The sequence below is a fragment of the Amia ocellicauda genome, chromosome 1 (genome assembly GCF_036373705.1).
Source record: "Amia ocellicauda isolate fAmiCal2 chromosome 1, fAmiCal2.hap1, whole genome shotgun sequence".
Lineage (NCBI taxonomy): Eukaryota > Metazoa > Chordata > Actinopteri > Amiiformes > Amiidae > Amia > Amia ocellicauda.
The window spans coordinates 12,616,937-12,636,228 of record NC_089850.1 but is presented as its reverse complement, the minus strand read 5'-3'; the positions used below and the strand labels follow the sequence as shown (position 1 = coordinate 12,636,228).

The following is a 19,292-nucleotide window of genomic DNA, read 5'->3' as shown; positions in this document are numbered from 1 at the left end:
GGACACAACTCGGGGAGAAATTATCCTTTGCCACCACCTGCGAGAAGATACAATTGGAATTAAAGAGGGGTAGCATTGTGGTCCAGAAGAAGTGGATGAAGATTGTGAGCATCTGACTTTTTTTTTTTTTCTTTTTCTATTAAAGACTCGAACCTTTTGTGCTGTATAAATGTTACAGTTAATTGGGTAATTTCTTTTTATGTTTAAACTTTATTTTACTAAAGATGTGATCAACTGATTTTTAGAAAGTATGCTTGTACAACTGTTTGTCAAAATACAAATGAAACAAACCCAAAAGAGTGATGTGTCCTTATTGAGAGGAAGCAAAACACTGCACATGCTGAAATACAGCCTACAGAAATGTCAGCTATTTATTAATTATGTTGGGTGACTTAATATGTTTCCCTAGGCAGTGTTCTCTGTGAACTGAAGGCACTTGAACTGTCCTTCTCTTCCTGTTCTCTGTGGTTATTTATACTGTTTTTTTAGCTTTTTGGTTGGTGGGGGGGGGGGGTACTGTCACCTTGAGCATGATCAAGGCATCGTTTTTACAATAAATAAAATGCACGAACACCACTGAAAATGCAAAACCAAAATGTGGTGGTTTAAAATCTGTCCACTACTTAACCTGTGGTATTAAGTCTATAGGAGCATTTACTTATTTTATCAGTCAAACGAATCCAGTCGGTGTGGGGAAACGCCAGCTTTAAAAGCAGATGCGCATCAGTTCAGCAGAGATTATTTATTTTTTCATTCAAGAATATATTTATATATTTTGTATTAATAAAAAACAATGTATAGTGTGCTGGTAAACCCCTCTACTCCTCAGAAACCCGGTGCGTCTTGTTCAATCTGCACTCTTCTCAAAAACGAGAGCAAGCGCTCAGGTGGGCTGTGCATTTTGCAGCTTCAGTTCTCCGTTTTGTGCAGAAACGCTCCGGCTCGCATTGCTCCTCTAAATACGCGCCTTAAACTCAATACAAGACTGGTTTCTCATTTAAAAGCTTATAAATGTATATTTTTCAAACGTAATATATCGTTCAAGGGAATCTATGCTGCAAAGAAAAGTCATCAAGGAACCTGATCATTAGTGTTCTCCATGTGGGCCAATATTAAAAATGTTTCAACAATTATATAAATATGTATTGTATAATTAACAATTGTATATACCTTGTTAACAGACATGAGCAAATTACATTTAGTTGCTAGTTTAACTAACTCGCGTTACATCGCCGTGCAAAATATGTATATATCCAACGGCATTTTATGATTTTCTATAATTATATTATAATGTCGCAGTTTTAATCAAATTGTTTCTGTCCAGATCCTTTATTTGTCTAAAACCAGGTCATACTAATACCTGCAAGGAATTGCAGATTTCAATGGTTTTAGTGGGACATTTTTTAATTCTATTAAAACATTAATGCACATCAAACAATTTATGGAATGGATAACATTTAAAATCTAAATTACACTTTAGGTGGAAAAAATGTATAATATAAAAATACACAAAGTAAATTAAGCCGCTACATAACGGTTAGTCCCTCATTACACTCGGTTTCTTTAACTTCAGTTTTTTCTATAAATGTATTTTTTGTGTCCTGCTCAATGCAATGTGAAGTCTTGTTGTACTTGTGGGTACAAACGCACACATTATTTATATCTATGTAATGCATGCTATATATAGATATATATAGATATATATAGATATATAGATATATATAGATATATGAGAGAGAGAGAGAGAGACCCAGGCTACACAGAATATAAAACGTTAATGTTTTAGTAGCTTATCGGGAATCAAACGCACCTATCAGCGTATGCCACTGTAGTATACTCTTATTTTATTATTGGATTATTTCGTTTTTACTGTTAAATAAGTTATAATGCGATACAGAGGCTTCCTTGCATTGTATGTCGTTATTTTATGCATTACGCTAATGGTTCAACTAATCCAATATTTGATCAGCCATAGAGGCGGATTAAAACAAAGGATTGTGTTGGACAAAATGCCGCCATTTTGTGTGTTATGAACTTAATATTTGATGATGGATTGTCTTCTCGCTTAGAATTCCTCTTGGGAAATGTCACCCAGTGGACTGTTAATGTTTACAACTCAAAATTACATCCAATTCATATGCACATGAACTTTAAATATTACGTTTCCATTAAGTTAGTTATGAACATGGCTATTATTATTAGGCCTATTTTATTATTGTCCGTATTGTTGTTCATCATGACATCACCTGGTGTGCATGAACATTAATTTTCTTCAAAACAAACCTGTTCACGGGTTACGCATCTTTCTTGTTTTCAGTAAATATATATACCGTATATTGATTTAAAAAAAAAAAACACCATCACGTGTGTTTTTTTAATTAATTTATTTCTCACTTTAACTATATATACATATATAGCTGTATATTTGTATTGCTGTTAATTGTAGTGATTGAACTGTCAGTTGTGACATAAACAATGCATTAATGAAGTATGAAGTTGATGGTTTGGTTTAAAGCGTATTTTCACAGTTTTGTGCTTTTTGTTTATTTAGCGAGAGTTCACAGTATATTGACTCTTAGACTGCTAAAAGAATTACTGGTATCTTGTTTTCAATCCAGTGTATAGTTCACCATACATTGAATGTGATTTGTTTGCTTCTTTGGGAAGCAAATGATATAATAATAATAATAATAATAATAATAATAAAAGCCTGGCCTATTAGCCTACTTCTACAATGAAGCAGTGTTTGCAGGCGATGTGTTTTTATTTATGAATGTTTAATACAAATGCCGATCTCCTGCAATCGCTGGTCTCCAATTGACACCAGGGCTTCTTGCAGTTATTTGAAATAAATGCCGGGGGTGTTTTATTGAAGTTTTACAATATATATATATATATATACACACACACACATTAAGTATTGAAGTAGCCATTCTCGTAACCTAAATATTTTTGAAATAGAAATATGATTTGGCTTCAGAACCATCAATCGACAGAGATATCCGAAAATAAATTGGAGATCTCCTAATCTGCAGGATGAAATCACATTTAATACAGCTGTGTTGATTGCAATTTCAATATTTAACATCCATAAACCGATAAACGATCATCTATCATTATTTTTCACTGAATAATCTCTTTATACTAAGTTGCTTTATATGAACTTTACAAGTTTACTTAAGCAAGAAAGAATTTATAAAATGTATTTTTCGATGAGTATTTTTCCCCTATTTATGTAATGGCAACTACATCTACACAGGTTCAAAAGTATTGAACTTGTATCAGATGATACAATTCTGTTATCGGCTCTTCTTTAATCTACTAGTATTCATTTTCTATTTTAAAACAATAGTTGTATGTATGATACTAGCTCATTTATAGATCATATGAGAATTATTACGTTACATATTAATAAATAACTTTTCTACATTAAGTTATGGATATTCTTTATATGCTAAATACATATATAACGGTAAATGAGGTGATACTAATAGATGATACTAGAAGATCTAAATGAAAATGAAATATCAATATTAAAAAATAAACAACGCGAGAAGAAACGTGCATAGAACTGATCTTTAATTAGCAAATCTGCATTTTCTCATTTAGAAAAACTTCATAATTAGGACTCATAATAATCGTTTTCCCTCTGTGTGTTTCGAAGCACTGAAATCATTAGGAAAAATAAAATGCATTTAGTGATAGACTTGAATATTTGTTATCAATATTATTGGCATTAAAATAGGAAACTGAAAATTAAATGATCTGAACAGTTAATCAGACTTTAAGGACTGCATGCATATGCATATTAAACTTAACAGGCCAAATACACAACGAAGTATGAGCTTTCCAGTTCCTTCAAACCATAAAGCACGAAACTCAGGGTCCTCTCCTGCGTGGGATCTCATTTAAAGTGTAACATCGGACTTCTAAAATTAAACAGTGTAATTAGATTTAAAAATGTATCCTTTGCATTGATTTAAGCCAATGTTTGGGTATATAGGCTACGTTGTGTTTATTTGCCTGCTTCTTAAAAACCGCGCCTGGGTAGATAACGCTGAATGCCCCCCCATCGACCTTGCTTTCCAATTCAATTTGTTTTCAATCAGATTATAATGAAAATGCACTCCAACTAGATCCTTACAAAATTAATTCCTCAGAAATAGCTTGCACTTCAAGTGATTTATTGTTAACGTTCAATTGGTTTGAAACATATATACAGCAGCCATCACGTGTTTTTGTTTTTAAATTACAAAAAAAGAGAGAGAGAGAGAGAGAGAGAGAGAGAGAGAAGGAAAAAAAAAACCACTCCCCCCTGTAAAACAGTATAATACAAAGATCTCATTCTTCGGTGTTAGCCCAATATACAGTTTCTACTTTTGTTAAGTCTAAAAGATCTAAGTTATTTTACATGTCATAAAATATCAGGTAGGATACTGGAGTGGTGGCTTAAGTCCCTTGCGAAGAGTTTGATACCTGGACCTTTTTTTTTTTTTTTTCTCCCCATTTTTCGCTCATAACATCTCCCAAGCCTTGTGGGCACCAAATGTGGAGCAGCATTCACAATCCTTTTCAACAACGTTTACTACATCAACAGAATTAAGAAGTCCCCCAAAAAAATAATCAAAAAAAAAAGAGAGAAATCACACAAAGTTTCACAGGCCACCATTTCTTAAGTGTCCAAAAAGTGTGTGCGCACTCAATGTCAAGAAATGGCGAGCCATGCAGGTGCTTTGTCTTTAACACATAGTCCTTCTAGTCATTGAAGGCTATAGACGTCACAGCTGGGAATCACAACATGATACATGTTTTATGTTCGTTCTTGGCCTCGGAGGTATCTCCAGGAGTAAAAAATAAGCAAATCAAACGACGCCCAGGTCGGGTCCTACCATGTCCTGCCGTAAAGCAGGTTGGAACTGACCATGTTGTTGGTGTAATCTACCGTGGAAGTGTCTATCTGAGCCATGTTGCTGATTTGGCTGTGTAGAGATGGGGGGCTGGGTGACATCTCCTCCAGGTCTTGGGCCTGGGCTAGGGGGTTGACTTGTGGGTTCTGGTGTTGGTTGATTGTATTGCTGGAAGCGGGGAGGACCCCCCCAGACCCGTTCTGCTGCTGCTGCACCTGCTGCTGGTTTGGCGTTGGCGTGCTGGACCCATTCTGGCACGGTTTACCATCCTTCACCAGCACGGGCACCGCGACCCGCCGGGGCGACTGCTGCTGCTGCTGCTGCTGGCACAAGTTATTCTCCTGCTGCAGCTGCTGCGTGGCTTTGTCCTTGGCCTGTCGTTTCATCTTATACCGGTGGTTCTGAAACCAGATTTTGACCTGGGTCGGGGTGAGGTGGATCATGCTGGCCAGATGCTCCCTCTCGGGCGCGGAGAGGTATTTCTGCTGCTTAAATCTCCTTTCCAGCTCATAGACCTGCGCCTGCGAGAACAGCACCCTCCTTTTCCTCCTGGGCGCTGCGTGTAAAGGGGCCATGGACTTGGACGCGTCGGCCATCCCCGTTAAGGTCCCCATTCCGGTCATATTCATACCTGTGGAGGGTCCCATGAATCTAGAAACTTTCAAATAGATACATTCAATTAATAGCGCTTCCAATTAGTGCCAATTAGAATGCAAGAACAACTGAGAATCTGTATATAGGCATACAAACACACACACACACACACATACGCGACGAAAATAAAGTTTTCAACTGTGTGTATTTTATTTATTAGTTATTATCGACCATTTGTTTCTTATTAAAAAAAATATAGTATAATAAAAAAAAAAACAGTCGGCCAGAAAAGCACAGGTGGGGAAATAAACTTGTAAAAAAACAACAATGAACCAGCCCTATTTAAATCATGCACTCCTTTAATAAATCAAATGAAATATGTCTCAAATATGTCAAACATCTTAGGAAATGTAAGTTGATGCATGCAATTTCAATAACGCAATTATATTTGAACATTAAAAAAAAAAAAAAACAATTGCGCATATTCTTGAATGTTTCCTTTATTTGTATACATTATTTTTCCCTAATTTAACAAATCATTCTTGTGCAAGCAAAAGTCCAACTTACTTGTTGAATATCTGGGGTCTGGGTTGGCTCCGTACCATCCCGTGGCGGCCGCGCTATTTCTCATGGTTTCTTGATACGAAGGGAGGTCCCCCATGTTGCCAATGCTCCCATTGCAATATCCTCCCATGGCACCGTGAGAGAACTGGGAGACACTGTGTGGCATGTGGTAGGTGGTCGCCACTGTGGCGTTGTGGCCCATGGAGTGCTGTTGCATGCCAGGCTGGGAGACCTGAGGCTGCCGGTAAGCTCCCAGAGGAGAAGTGAGGTTCCCTGTGCCATCCATGCCACTGAACTTCTTGTAGGTCTCCTCGATGGGACTCAGGATGTCTGTCACTGAGAAAGGCGTTGTGTGCTTTGGGCTCAACGACATGGTTCGGCAAACCAGGTGAATGTGTGCAGCGGATCCCAGCCGTGTTGTTGTGCGAGCGCTCTCCTTGTGGATGTCGACGTAAGAGAGTGCTTGTGGTCCGCCTGAGATCCGATTGATCGCCTTGGAGGAGGAGGCGAGCCCTGGGCGCTCTTGTCTCGGGTTTATTGGAGCCAGGCGCCAGGTTTACGACAAACACGGGGGGCGGAGCGACGTCCCAAACGAGCAAACAATGGTCATTGACATCTGAGCAAGATAATTGGGGAAAATGTAGTTAGTTTCATATTAAGATAAGCATGATGCCAACCAAAATATTTGATTAACCGGACCCCCCCACCCCTTCTGAAGAATCTTATTTACCATCAATTAAACTATTTCACATAGACTCCAGTTGTATATGAGACATAACATCTGCTTTATTGCTCGAGATTTACAAAACGAGTTGTTGAGCCCAAGGGATTTTTTTTTTTTTTGGGTCAGTGGGACTATTGCCCTGCTTTATTGGTGAATGCTATACTTTCTATGAACTTAGAGAGCACTTTGACCAAGCATAAGCGCCACAGTGCCTAGTCAAAGAGGTACAATGAAGGATCTTCTCCATTGTATAACTACCTAATTTATGCGTCTTAAGCATCATTTTGTTCCAACAGGAGGGGGGCACTTCCAAATTAGCTCAAGGTATCAAAATCCAGAGAGGAGAAAGAAATAAGGATAAAGATCCTACCTTGTAAGTATATTACCTATACTTTTCAGAAATGTCTCATTTTATGGATAGCAAATTATACATGTAGGCATGCTGAAGGCTAAGGTGTGCTTTCCGACTGAAAACAAGAATAATATGTGGAATATGACGAAATTTAGGTTTATGAAAGGTGATGGTTATCAAGTATACTAACGTGCGAGCAGCCACGTTTCCATTCATCTTGGCTCTGTTCTGCAATTCAAGTAGGACAAGAATCGTTAAATGGAAGATTTTTTTTTTAATGCAAACTTTATTGAAACAAAATAAACTACTATTTTAAAAAAAGTGAAGGGAAAACTGCTTTGACATTAAAACTCACAACGCATCTCATACTCGATGTCAGACATTACCTGCTTTTAAGACGTTTTCGTGATCTCTGCCTCCTAAAAAAAGTTAGTTTTCTCCCTTCGACACACAGTTACTCCGCCAGATTATCATGGATGACTTTAATTAGGCTGTAAAACGAAGGAATGTCGAATGTTATTAATTAGTTTCCTGTAATTATATATTTGTAGATGAAACGTGTTTATTCTTGGCATTACCTGCTTTTCTCTTATACGATCGCTGACAATGAAAGTGTGTTTATTAATTTGCGCAGGATACAGGCACCTGTACGTTTTCTACGGCTTTTGGACATGATCAACTGTTTAGTTCTGTCGGGGTTACTTTCTTACTTGTTGGAAAAGTAAAACAATTAAAATATGAAATACATACATAGACATACATTATTTATATACATATATATACAAAATGCATATATTACATGTATTAATTATTCCTTTTTAAAATTGTGTTTAATAATTTCATATTATTATAGTTCAGAACGAACAAAACAATTAATGTAATAGTATAGATGTCAAATATATTATCACAAAAAGAGTGCGTTTAATCCGACGTTGTTACATAAATACATGCACAAATAAATGTAAGGTATGGGAATAGCACAAGCTATCCTTTCATGCTATCATATGAGTCGATATGTACCCTAAAATAGGCCTAGAAAATACATTTTAAAAAATCAGAATTGTCCTTGATAGTTTTACCAAGCTTATATAATTATTAATTAAAACATATACAATATTTTTTAAAGCAGCTTAATTACATATACACACACACACACATATATATATATACATATATATATATATATATATATATATATATATATATATATATACACACACACACAAATACATATACTAAAGTATTTTACAATACAACGCAGTGCCTAATAGTAATACTACTAATAAAAACACGTGTTCAAATAAATAGATTTATTGTATAGAATAAATTGAACAGAACTGGCATGGATTTGGGCCCTTCAGTTTAACTCGATCAAATTAATACAATTCCCAATTAAATTGAATATAATAATTCAGATTGTGCGTTAGTGAATACCTTACCACGACAGTAAACTTTGCAACTATTACTTTAACATAATTTCTCCCAAAACACAACCATGCGCGAAGGAAAGAAAAGTTGTGCAGGTAAGCCAACATACTGTATCGCAAGCAATCTCAATTCCATATACATATTATATTCACACAAACATTTAGAAGTAAAAACATGCCTGCAACAATTCTTTCTGCCGATTTTTTTACATGTACTACCATTTTTATAAAACAAAACAAAACAAAACAAAACAAAACAAAACTATCAAGTTCACAAATCATATTTTTCTTGATTTAATTGAAAGAAAAAGAAAATCAAACTTTTTTTAGATTAGAACATAAACTCTGACTGCCTGGCTATTATACAGACAAGAGAAGATACAGGAAAAAGAACAATTACAATTTGACTAATAGTATTAGTAGTAGCAGCCATAGAGAATGCATTTTAAAGACCATTGCTATGACCTGATGGTAAGTAAGAGAGCTTTCTCGGGGGGGTCAGATTTGCTAGGACTGCAGTCCTGTATCACGTAGAGGTTTGGCGTTGTTTTTACGTGTCTTTTGTATTGAACTACAAAGTGGAAATGTTAGCAATGCCTTTTCCACACTACCAATACACAGCATTATTATTATAATATACGGCTAATGCTGTTTACGGACAAAGCTTCTAGATGAATGTAATTGTCAACCAGGAGTGACAGTGATACAGATTTAGGCCTATATGTTTCACTCTGGTTAAAGTTGATTACAATGTATGGACAAACTGCTGATGGCTATCAAATTGTATAGTTTAGGCAAAATACAAAATCAAGGTTTTGATGCAGGTACAATACATTATTATTATTATTATTATTATTATTATTATTATTATTATTATTATTATTATTATTATTATTATTATTAAAAATAACAAGGTTAATTTGTATTCTGTATACGTTGCTTAATTTTATGATGACCTTATTGCTGTTTCAGTAAAAAAAAAAAAAAAAAAAACCTCTTTGCAACAGCATTAAATAACTCGATTTATGATGATATTGCGGTAAGCAACTTAATTGCCCTCAGCGTTTTTACCCCTCATTATATAAAACAATACAATATCATAAGGAAAACAACATCTCGGTTCCTGTGTGCTAATTACATTTGATCACTCATTGTTCTTATGCAGTTTAATTCAATAAATATTTACATGCTTGCTTACATCCTTCAATCACACTGAAACGCTTACTATCACATCTATTATCACAAAGTGGGTGGATTGTCGTTGCCAGTATTTTAGAGGCATAATAAAGAGGCAAGCTGGGTTACAGCACTTAAAACACCATCACTTGAGAAGTTGAGCTTCAATGTAGGGATCCCACATCCCATGCAGGTCATAGTGGCCTCCGTCTTGGTGTAAAGTCATGGGCACTGGACGTTGTTTGTACAGTTTCTACAGGTTATTTTGAAACAAATGGCGATCCATTTGAATGCTTTAATAGGCAGGAGTAATACTATTTGATCAAGTTATGCCTTTGAATTGGATAAAAAAGCAAACTTTTACTGTGAAGATGAATGGTATGCGGTATACTGACATACAATGTGTGACTTTGTGACATTATCTGAGTTTTAATGCAATTTGTGTTCGAGAATGACTCCCAACGCGACCATTGTGGAGACAATTATATGTTGTGGTAGGTCTGCTAGGTCCAAGTTACCATCTCCAGCATTATGCAATACGTGTCTGTATGCTAAGCAGCTAAACCTCTCACCCCGTCGGCTCTGGAGTCAGGGACCATGGGCAAGAGCCAAATGAACACATTCACTCAAAAAACATATTCACCGCAGGTAGGCATAGTAGTACATCAAGGAAGGGGGACTGTTGTTTGACGGTGCGGTTGGGTGGGCAAAATCATTTAATTCTAAAAACAGTAAATATGTTATTATTATTATTATTATTATTATTATTATTATTATTATTATTATGTATCTGACCAGGATTAATACATCATGTCATAATGGGAAATATGTGTGCATATCCTTAAATATACTACTTGTGATAAGCCAGGATTGGATCACATACCACTTCTATCATGAAAGTAAGAATTTGAAGTGCGTCTGGTTGTGCACTTTTTACACCAATACGTTTTCTTAGAACACAAATAAGCAATAATTGATCAAAACCTATTTCGGATTGGACATCTGTGGAAGACAAAGGCGCCACACAATTCACAACCTTCATCGGAATGAAACGTAAACTAAAGATGATCAACAGTACATTGCTGCCAGAATTGCTACAGATCATTAAAATTAGAGAGAAAACATTTTGCAACACTGTCAGGAGGCTTAAAGGTGAGCAGGGAAATAGCAGATTATGTGTTCATATGTTATTTATGTGGTAATGCCAATATGTTTTATCATTTTGACAGTTCCAGGCAAAAAACTGTAACTTTTAAACAAACTAGGGTTACTTTTCTTTCTACACATTGCACACTATTATACAATTGTATCTTTCTTGCCCAGTTGTTTCACGTGTTAATTTGTGTATTCCGTCGTTTAAAATTGTACCATATTGTACATTTTCCCTGAATAATAATATCTTACATTGAAGAACATACTAACACGGCAATGCATAAGGGTAAATAAATAATAGTCTTTTTCGTTGTATACGTTCACTTTCAGCGCTATGTACATACAGAAGTATTAATATAATATGTACTATTTACAATAGGCGATAGACAGTGCATTGATTAAAAGGGATTATATTAATAGACTTAATTTAGTCTCCATCCAATGTATAAAGGCCTATACCTTTATACAAAATTATATGTATTTATTGAAGCTTAAATAACTGAAACGTTTCAGCTGCAGACGACAATATACATAATCTGAGAGAAACGTAAATTAGATATGAACTGCAAAATACTGCAAAAAAAGGTCTACAACTTTTGTGAGGGAAATAAAATAAAATAAAATAAAAATCACTACTGCGTTGCATAAGGATATTTCCGGTTCCCGTGTCAGTCTGGTATTTAGAAAACCCGCTTTAACTCAACGTCAAGTCTTAGACCTGGTCAAAGCCAGGCTATAAATATATATAGACAATCCAAAAATATCACAATATAGCTGTCTATGGACATGACAGGTACATGTTTGCTCTTTCTTGACCTCACTATACACTCAGTTGAGGTGTCTTCTTTGTTAAATTTAAGTGTCAAATGGTTATCGTGTGAACTGTAATTGACGAGCGCTTTTTCATATTTCAAAAGGCAATATATATATATATATATATATCGATTGTTCCTCTGTGTTTATTTATTTATTATTTATTTAAAGAATGACAAATAGTTTCATAACAGATGGGCGAAACATATATGGTCAATGGAGCACTTCACCCACCCAGGCAAAGCTGGTTCAATAACCTGAGAGAGATTTGGAGAGGTCAGTGAAGGGCCTCAGCGATTGGAGTAAGAGCGGGGGTCCTGAACCGGCCCCTCACACCAACACCGGGGATGTAAGTGAAACAAATGAGCTGGTTTGGGCTCTCTCGCTCGGTACTTGTATAGAAAATGATCCAAACGGCAGGTTTTGTATTTGTATTTAGTTGTGCTGTTGTTTTTACTATGGAGTCCTCTTGGATGAAGACCACAACTTCTAGACTGGGGGATATCAAGAAAAGCCAGTAGAAAAATGTAATGAACTAATCGGATTTGACTCAATGCACACACTTTCTTAGGGAACATTCCAGTTTAAAGAGCTTTCAAACGTCAAGCATTGCATTTCTTCCATTTTCTTCCAGTCCCAGCTGTTTGTACTGTGAAACGCTCCTTGCTAGACAAAGACTAATGCAGGCTGCTGGATTTGAAGCCTTGCAGCTGTGCAAAAGGAAACTGTTAAGCCCTAACCTGTCTTTAATGCATCTCATTGTGCTTAATTTCCAAAGATGCGCAATTTATGCTGCACAAATCTCCTGTAATGCAGGCCCGTGACACAGGGAGCCAAATGCAGTCCGCGCTTCCTCTCTGTTTGGACAATTTCTTAAAAATTAACATAAATGAAGAGTGTCATATTAAATACAATGCAAACGCAGCTTTACAACGGGAAAAAAAAAAAAAAGCCACAGGCACCTCCTGGTCCTTGGGGGGACTTTTGTTGTCTGTTTGCCCCACCAAGTCTCCCTTATTAAATGTCTTAATGTATCTAAATAGATAAGCGCTTGCTCTTACACATAAGTAAACGGTTTTATTGACTAAGATGTCTCATAAGAGCATGGGTGTCCACAGTGTGACATGTTAAGGACGGCGCACAACAGGAAGTGGGTTTGCTTATTGCCTATATCCCCACTAAGAGTCCTTGTTTTCTGATTATGTTAGTATCTCTGAATAGATCATGATCTCCTCTGCAGACACGGCAGCGTTTAATACATTGGTTCTAAAAACATAGCTGACACACGACTTCATTTTTACCCTTAATCAATACTACTTTTGATGTGCAATGAAGAAAAAGCAATTGAATTACATTTGTTGTAACAATCTTTTGCAACGTATCCAACGCTGGCCCGGTAATTTGACATTATTGTAGCACAGTGCTATATGGGGCAGCAGTGCGGAGTGGCGGGCAGGATACCTGAGCAGAGGGTCGTGGGTTCAGTCCAGGTGGGGGACACTGCTGTTGTACCCTTGAGCAAGACACTGTACCCAGATTGCTCCAGTAAACAATCAGCTTTATCAGTAATTGTACGTAACAATAATGAGATATATTGTATCAATTGTAAGTCGCCACTGCTAAGAAATGTAATAATATATGGTCCATATTTAGGATTGGATCTGGACACCCATTTCTGTTTAAATGTCTGTACATTTATTCTCTTAGCTAATAGTATGGGACAGGTCACAGGGTACCAATTTATATATTTCTGTAATATCTCCAACACCTTAATGTTGTCCCTTCTGCATCAAAAGGCGCGTTTACACTGCCATTTCTGATCCGGATCAAATACAGACCTTTTAGTTTGCAGAGGCCTCTAGTCCCTGCATTGCCCTTGAAATGTTTTGCTACTATGACCCCATAATACTAACAGAGTGTGGATTTAGTGTACTTTGCACACACACACACACAAACACGGTAGACTATGTATGTTGCCCAACTTACTTCTGCGGATGTAGCTATCAAGTATCAACAATGAAAAGAAAATGGGAAACTTAATTATGTAAGTCTCTTATTAGGCCCACTATTGAATCTAATTACAACGCTGGTTTCTACAACACAAAATTAGGTAAATGTCCAAAGTAATCGGTTTTCTTTCATTAACTAAACCACTTGCCACTGCCCATTGCAGCACACCTGAACAAAGGGCGCTTTCCAATAGCTGTCTCATTTTTCTGTGCAGAAAAAAAAAAGAAAAGCCTGGTCGGTTGCATACAATTATTGTAACATGATTAAATTTGAAATGGCCGTATGCATACTAATTTCACATATCACCAAAGTTGAAAGGAAAGAAGGGGCAGCTATGGCAAACTTGAAGGAAAACAGTAATTTATAAAATGCAGTGAGTTACAATATTCCCATATCTAGCTTAGTAATAGGCATATTTAGGCATATTAAGCGAGAACTTTCATTCATTTAAACTCTGTGTATCTTAACATTGCGAAACAGGGAAATCCATATATCTGAAAACATAGATGTTGGGGATAGTTTAGAGACCTTTCCAAAGGTATGCTCATACGTTTACTTACGTTATTTTCTTTGTTCTTGCGGCTGCGTATTTGCTTTCCAGTATAGCCTAATATTTTGTAGACTATCACTTTATAAGTTATCTATTGGTATTGTACATATAAACTTTCACCAATCAAGAATTTAAACTAGAAAAAATTAAGTGCACTCCAATAATCGTACAACCAAATCAGCCATACAATACATTATTATTATTATCATCATAATTATTTGTGTTTGTTTTTTGATATTGATATTTATGACGAAACGAGGGATTATAAATTGGAAATCAATTATAAAAGTTAAAATTTGCTCGACCCGCGCTGTGTGCAAATATCTATATATTACTTGAAATGCCAACTTTGACTTCTAATTGCCTGCTTAACTTAATGTGCGACACATTGTTTAATAAAATACAATTTATAGTCCGATTTTATATCAAATGTTATTTGGCTGTTTGCACCTTATTCTGTATTTAATTATATGAGTCTTTGTGACTATGTTCTATGTGCTATATGTATTAACCTTAAGATCCGTAAGGTAGCAGTGACAGCACCAGAAGAAATAGTCGTGAAAATTAAATATATTAAATAATGTGAATTAATAATGTGATATACTTTTCAAGTTTTTCTTAGTTAATGTTACTGCAACTTCTTTAAAACAACAGGCTACATCGTTATAATGTTATTTAACAACATATAGTGTTACTTTAATCATATTTTCCGCTGTATCGGTGCTTCAGTAGTATACCATAGTTTTTATTTGAGGGAGCTGAAACCGTTACTAAAATGAAAAAACAAATATTGAAACATTGTACACTGTTTCTAATCTATCAGTACAAATTACCCCCCCACACACACACACACACACACAATTACATAATATAAAAGATAAATGATAAATACAATTTATTTTATGTCTCAGTGGTCATTTTTAAGTGTAATTTTACAAAAATACAAGTTTTTAATTTTGGAAAAGATTTGTGTCACAGTTCAAAACTACTCTGGAAACTGTCAATACAATTAAATGATCAATTTGAAATTTGAAAAGCTGGACTTTTGGTCTTCCTCCTTGGGGTAAAGATGCTATTTTATGTATTTTTTTCTATATTTTACTGCTTTAAAAAAAAAAAAAAAAAAAAACAACAACAACGAACTCACTCCAGTAGTCTAAGCTACTTGTAACTGTGCATACCTTGCAGCACAGAGGTCAAAGGTCAACCCAAGTGCATGCAGTGTGAGATAGGCCACTTGAAGGTTTTTTTTCTTCTTCCCAAGGTTTCTTTCACTTGTGATTAGTCTTGCGTAAGACAAGAAATGATGCTAATAGGCTACAAGAAAACACTGAAAGGGTCCCGGTTTCATACATTTATTATTGATTAAAACACTGACATGCCACTTAAATAATGCCAGACACCTGAAATTGATCAAAATCAACTGGGATACAGTAATGAACAAATGGATGTTTATTAAGCCTAACATTCATTGTTACAAGCAACCAAAAACCCAGTCATCTTGGTGAAGGTAAAGGTGCTGGTTGAAGGTGGACTGATTGGTCACATTAATGGAGTGAAGGTCCAGCACCATATTTTGTTAAAATCAGCAAATAGCGACAGAACAACTCGCCTTTTCTTTACAATTGCTTTTTCCTAATTATTTTGTTAGCAGAACACATTATTGTATTGTTAACTGATATTATTATTTTTAATGTATAATCATATATTATTAACAACAACAACAAAAAAACAAAAACAAAAACAATAATAATAATAATAATAATACATACATACATACATACATACATACATACATACATACATACATACATAAATTAAGAGCAATCAGTATTTTGCTATTGCAGTATTTAAGTTGGTCAACTTTAACATAACACGTTCGAGAATGTTTTAATTATTTATATTATTTTATTGTTATAGTGTTACAGGAAAATAACATGTAATTAACACAAAAGTCACGACACAGAACAATTACGTTTCAAGCAAAATGATAAACAATGTATCAAAAGATTAATGCTGAAATATAATATTCTATATAGGCAAACCGTTTTTACAATCAATTCATATATAATATGTTGTAAAACTTTTGTATTATGTTTAATACAAAATGTGCTCACCATAACGTGTTTTATAGCATAGCTGTTTCAATCGCTCCTTTGCTATTAAAACGTTACAAATCCCCGTTAAATACAAAACTAAACTTTAGCTATGTATAATAAATATAATAAATCAATAAACAAAGCTTGTATACGTTTTTTAAACAGTGTATGCTTAGGCATATTCCCACACAACAATACAGCTTTAAAATAATCTTTAGAAGTATATGTTTGTGACATAATCAATAGGTTTATGTAACATATAATGAATATTAAGTAATACATGGATTACATATTTTATATATATATATATATATATATATATATATATATATATATATATATATATATATATATCTTATATTCGTCTGGTGTAAACTTTTTTTTTTTACTAGACCATCAAACATTTTATTTCTTGTTACTTTTAACTTACTTTGTGGTCCAAACATCTCAGTAATTCATAGATAACATTAAATCACATGGAAAAGCAGATCGAACCGTCAGAAAAAGGCAGCAAGCGAAGTTACAAAACAGTTTTCTTGAGCACAGAAATAACATTGAAAAGTCTATTATTATTACAAACAAGAGGAGTATACAGCATTATTAATTCCGATAATTAATATACCCTGTGTTTGTCAATGACAATTAGAACTTTTGGCACATTAACTTTATACATTAATTAATTAAGTCATATTACGAAATAATACAATTGATACCATAAACAATTTCATTATTCATTACCCATCACTCATTTTGCGCGTCATGGAAACTTTTTTGCTGCCTTAAATAGTAGTTTACGGAACGAGTAGGTAAAATGTTAATTCAATATAAATCAGCATACGACCAAGACACGAAGACAAACATATTTTAATAGCATTATTTGCATAGAAATATGAGAAATGATAGATAGATAGATGGTTGCATATTTCCTATCACAATATGAAACATTAGTTTTTGAAAAATAATTCATAGTGGGATAAGTATATAGAGCACATGTTAAAGACAAATTATAAATTATATGTACAAGATAAACATGCCAGTGTATAATTTCAATAGGAATAGGTCTCCCAGGTCACATATCTGTCCTGGATATGAACAGTGCTACTCTGGGCTCAAAGGTCAGCCTATGATGTCATGCAGCCAAAAAGGTATTTTAGGGGTGCCTTGGCCTGCCTGTAATGCAGTTTACAATTGTGCTTACAATGACCATAAGGACAGAGAAATATCCCGGAAAAAAATGTTTTGAAATCTGCAGTTAGATGCCTGCAATGTGCTTATTGGCAGAAGTAGTTGTGCTAATAGTAGTAATAGTAGTGGAGTAGTTAATAAAAATAATAAAAATAAAAGTAGTATTATACAGTTATAAGATAAAACAAGTAACAGTATTCAAAGACAACTGTAAAGCACTTTCTATGTGCATCCCCTTGACCAGCGTTCAAATTGGATATTATACACGTATATATTTTAACTATAAATTAAGGTTTAATAATATATTTTTGCTATGTGCTATAACTAGTTTACCTATATAAAGACACAAGCCAGTACTGTCTACATGATTTGCACTTTCTTCTCCTTTAAAAATAATAATTCAGGACAATGTTTTCTCCTAAAAACCCATCGAGAGAAAATGTGGAAAAAAGAGCAGCATATTTTTCCCATTGGAAGCTGAGTTGGGCATATGCATTTGTGACACTCTTATCAGCATAATTAATCGTTTAAACACCAAGGGCGTGTAAACAAAGCTACTGATGAGTTTATGTTCGTGATCTGCTCGTGTTGCATTCTTTACCCTAGTCACAGAGATATTTCGTTTCATTGGGAACTGCCAATCTTTTACTTTAGCTAGTGATGGATGCAGTAATTGCAATGCCGATAATTGTCTCAAACTTCACCACCAACAAAGTCCATTTCGTTCCCTTTTAAGAGGTCGCCAAAACGCCACCTTTTAAAATGTTATGTTTGTACGAAAAAAAAGAGGAAAAAAATCACTGGGCTGTAAATACAATGTAACTAATACAGCTTTAGAGTTAATTAGTTTTAGCTTTGCTGTACCTTGATGTTTCCCAATTATATTTTCATTCACCTCATGAATTAGATTGTGCTCTGATCTAGAAGCAAACTCATCCGGGGAAAGTTTCAGTAATTAGTGCAAAGATGACAGCAAGCCACCTTTCCCATCTCCTCTAGATGTAACTAGCATGCTTTAACATCTGTAGGAGCCCTTAATTGACAGTTCCCTTAGCATTTTGCATATTCTTAGCTGGAAATGCTTTCATCCCTATTGCTGCCACAATTTCCTTCCCGTTTAAGATTGTATTTATGGCGAAATGCATCATTCTCTATTTATAATGCATTAAGGTCTCAGGTTATACCACAATGGAGATTATCCCCAACCCTCCAAAGCTTCACGCAGTTGATCTGCAATGCGGGGAGAAATTAAGAAGAGAGACAAGGGAGTAGAAGGCCATTCCTAGCCCTTAAGTGGCATTTTCCTGGGCTGTGTCAGAGAGGAGTGCAGGGGGGGGGTGGTAATGACACAAATACTCCCTCAACTTCACTTGCTCAGTGACTGACATATCACTGCGGGTGACAAGAGAGAGTGACGAGAGGAAAGACAGTCAGGAAAAGGAAAGCGTTAGAACACAATCAGGGGGAGAGACATGTTCATTGAAAGCTGGATTGGAAACGTGTTAGCTAATGAATTTGCCTTAAAGCTCAGGGTGACACTGTGTGACATCTCTAAGACTCTGCATTTTCTGACAATGACTGTTATCGGCCAGGTCAAGGGAAGCCAAAAGACATCCATTCAAGCATGTATTGGATGCTCGAATGCAAGGCAGATATTTTGTGCTGTACAGAAAAGTGTGCAACTGATCCTACTTAGTCGCTGTAAAAGAGGAGCAGGTAAACTGTCAGATGTTATCTGC

At 35.3% G+C, this 19,292-nt stretch overlaps 3 protein-coding genes across 4 annotated transcripts in view; 2 read left to right on the top strand and 1 right to left on the bottom strand.

Annotated features, from left to right (window-relative positions):
- xrn2 (5'-3' exoribonuclease 2) overlaps positions 1 to 299 on the top strand; it is a 36,282-nt gene extending 35,983 nt beyond the window's left edge. For both annotated transcript variants that reach the window (XM_066720749.1, XM_066720661.1), the window contains exon 31: positions 1 to 299. In XM_066720749.1, the coding sequence (XP_066576846.1) occupies positions 1 to 63 (63 nt within the window). In that variant the 3' untranslated portion in view covers positions 64 to 299.
- LOC136767666 (protein CEBPZOS) overlaps positions 1 to 19,292 on the top strand; it is a 398,863-nt gene that overhangs the window by 44,213 nt on the left and 335,358 nt on the right. The window lies entirely within an intron of this gene.
- LOC136759753 (homeobox protein Nkx-2.4-like) lies at positions 4,034 to 6,570 on the bottom strand. Its single transcript, XM_066714770.1, has 2 exons — positions 6,069 to 6,570; positions 4,034 to 5,565 (listed from the first exon to the last, which is right to left on the bottom strand). The coding sequence occupies exons 1-2, from the start codon at positions 6,436 to 6,438 to the stop codon at positions 4,886 to 4,888; spliced, it is 1,050 nt and encodes a 349-aa protein (XP_066570867.1). The 5' UTR covers positions 6,439 to 6,570; the 3' UTR covers positions 4,034 to 4,885.